General features: G+C 52.8%; 1 protein-coding gene across 1 annotated transcript; it reads left to right on the top strand.

Moving 5' to 3' along the window:
* Nucleotides 1-349: 349 nt before the first annotated feature.
* LOC138351441 (uncharacterized) lies at nucleotides 350-751 on the top strand. Its single transcript, XM_069303264.1, has one exon. It carries the CDS (start codon nucleotides 350-352, stop codon nucleotides 749-751), a length of 402 nt encoding a protein of 133 aa, XP_069159365.1.
* Nucleotides 752-1,789: the final 1,038 nt, after the last annotated feature.

The following is a 1,789-nucleotide window of genomic DNA, read 5'->3' as shown; positions in this document are numbered from 1 at the left end:
AATTAACAGGATAGATAAGGATAAACATTATAACACGGGTGGGACGCGAACATGGGTACACAGCTGGAGATTGAGTGCCCAAATGAGCCACAGGGACGTTAGAATTAATATTTTTTCAGTGTCAGAGTAGTAGACAAATGGAATGCATTAGGTAGTGATGTGGTGGAGGCTGACTCCATACACAGTTTCAAATGTAGATATGATAGAGCCCAGTAGGCTCAGGAACCTGTATACCAGTTGATTGACAGTTGAGAGGCGGGACCAAAGAGCTAAAGCTCAACCCCAGCAAACACAACTAGGTGAGTACAACTAGGTGAGTACCTTCCATGGTACTGAAGCAGAAACCATTATGTACATAGACACACCTGCAGCTGAAATTGGATTCAGCACTCTAGCAGTGGACCTGAAAGAGCAGGGCATCAGGGCATCAGGGCATCAGGGCATCAGGGCATCAGAGCATCAGGGCATCAGGGCATCAGAGCATCAGGGCATCAGGGCATCAGAGCATCAGGGCATCAGGGCATCAGAGCATCAGGGCATCAGGGCATCAGGGCATCAGGGCATCAGGGCATCAGGGCATCAGAGCATCAGGGCATCAGGGCATCAGAGCATCAGGGCATCAGGGCATCAGAGCATCAGGGCATCAGGGCATCAGGGCATCAGGGCATCAGGGCATCAGAGCATCAGGGCATCAGGGCAGCAGAGCATCAGGGCATCAGGGCATCAGGGCACACACATCAGGTCTAATTAGCCGGAGACAGTGAGTGACAAGCGGTCGTTTGCCTGACTGGTTCCGTTCAGGGCGAATGTGTGGTAATGGCTGGTGCGGCATTTGCTTAATATCAAAACACTAAAACATTTTAAAAAATCCTAAAAAATAAAATCACATATATTGTGAAGTGAAGATTAATGTCTCACCACATGAGACAATTGACTGTGAAATTGAATGATGTTTCAGCTGCCATTTTTAACCCCGCTATAATGCTATGTTCGGGCCAGTCTTGATTATTGAATAAAATAAATGAAAATCGAATACAGGCGGGTACAGCAGGTACAGCCGGTTACTGCCATGTACAGCCGGCTACAGCCGGGTACAGCAAGGTACAGCCGGGTACAGCAAGGTACAGCCGGGTACAGCAAGGTACAGCCGGGTACAGCAAGGTACAGCCGGGTACAGCCAGGTACAGCCGGGTACAGCAAGGTACAGCCGGGTACAGCAAGGTACAGCCGGGTACAGCAAGGTACAGCCGGGTACAGCCAGGTACAGCTGGGTACAGCCGGGTAAAGCCAGGTACAGCCAGGTACAGCCGAGTACAGTTAAGTACAGCCGGGTACAGCAGGTACAGCCGGGTACAGCCAGGTACAGCTGGGTACAGCCGGGTAAAGCCGGCTACAGCCGGGTACAGCAAGGTACAGCCGGGTACAGCAGGTACAGCCGGTTACTGCCATGTACAGCCGGCTACAGCCGGGTACAGCAAGGTACAGCCGGGTACAGCAAGGTACAGCCGGGTACAGCAAGGTACAGCCGGGTACAGCCAGGTACAGCCGGGTACAGCAGGTACAGCCGGGTACAGCCAGGTACAGCCGGGTACAGCAAGGTACAGCCGGGTACAGCCAGGTACAGCCGGGTACAGCAGGTACAGCCGGGTACAGCCAGGTACAGCTGGGTACAGCCGGGTAAAGCCAGGTACAGCCAGGTACAGCCGAGTACAGTTAAGTACAGCCGGGTACAGTCAGGTACAGCCAGATACAGTCAGGTACAGCCGGTAACAGCCGGGTACAGGCAGAT

This window comes from Procambarus clarkii, chromosome 49 (assembly GCF_040958095.1).
Source record: "Procambarus clarkii isolate CNS0578487 chromosome 49, FALCON_Pclarkii_2.0, whole genome shotgun sequence".
Lineage (NCBI taxonomy): Eukaryota > Metazoa > Arthropoda > Malacostraca > Decapoda > Cambaridae > Procambarus > Procambarus clarkii.
The sequence above is the reverse complement of the archived record's forward strand: the minus strand, read 5'-3'. Positions and strand labels throughout refer to the sequence as shown.

Coding starts and splice junctions, on each gene's coding strand:
- LOC138351441 (XM_069303264.1), top strand. CDS start 350: ATGTACATAGACACACCTGCAGCTGAAATTGGATTCAGCACTCTAGCA.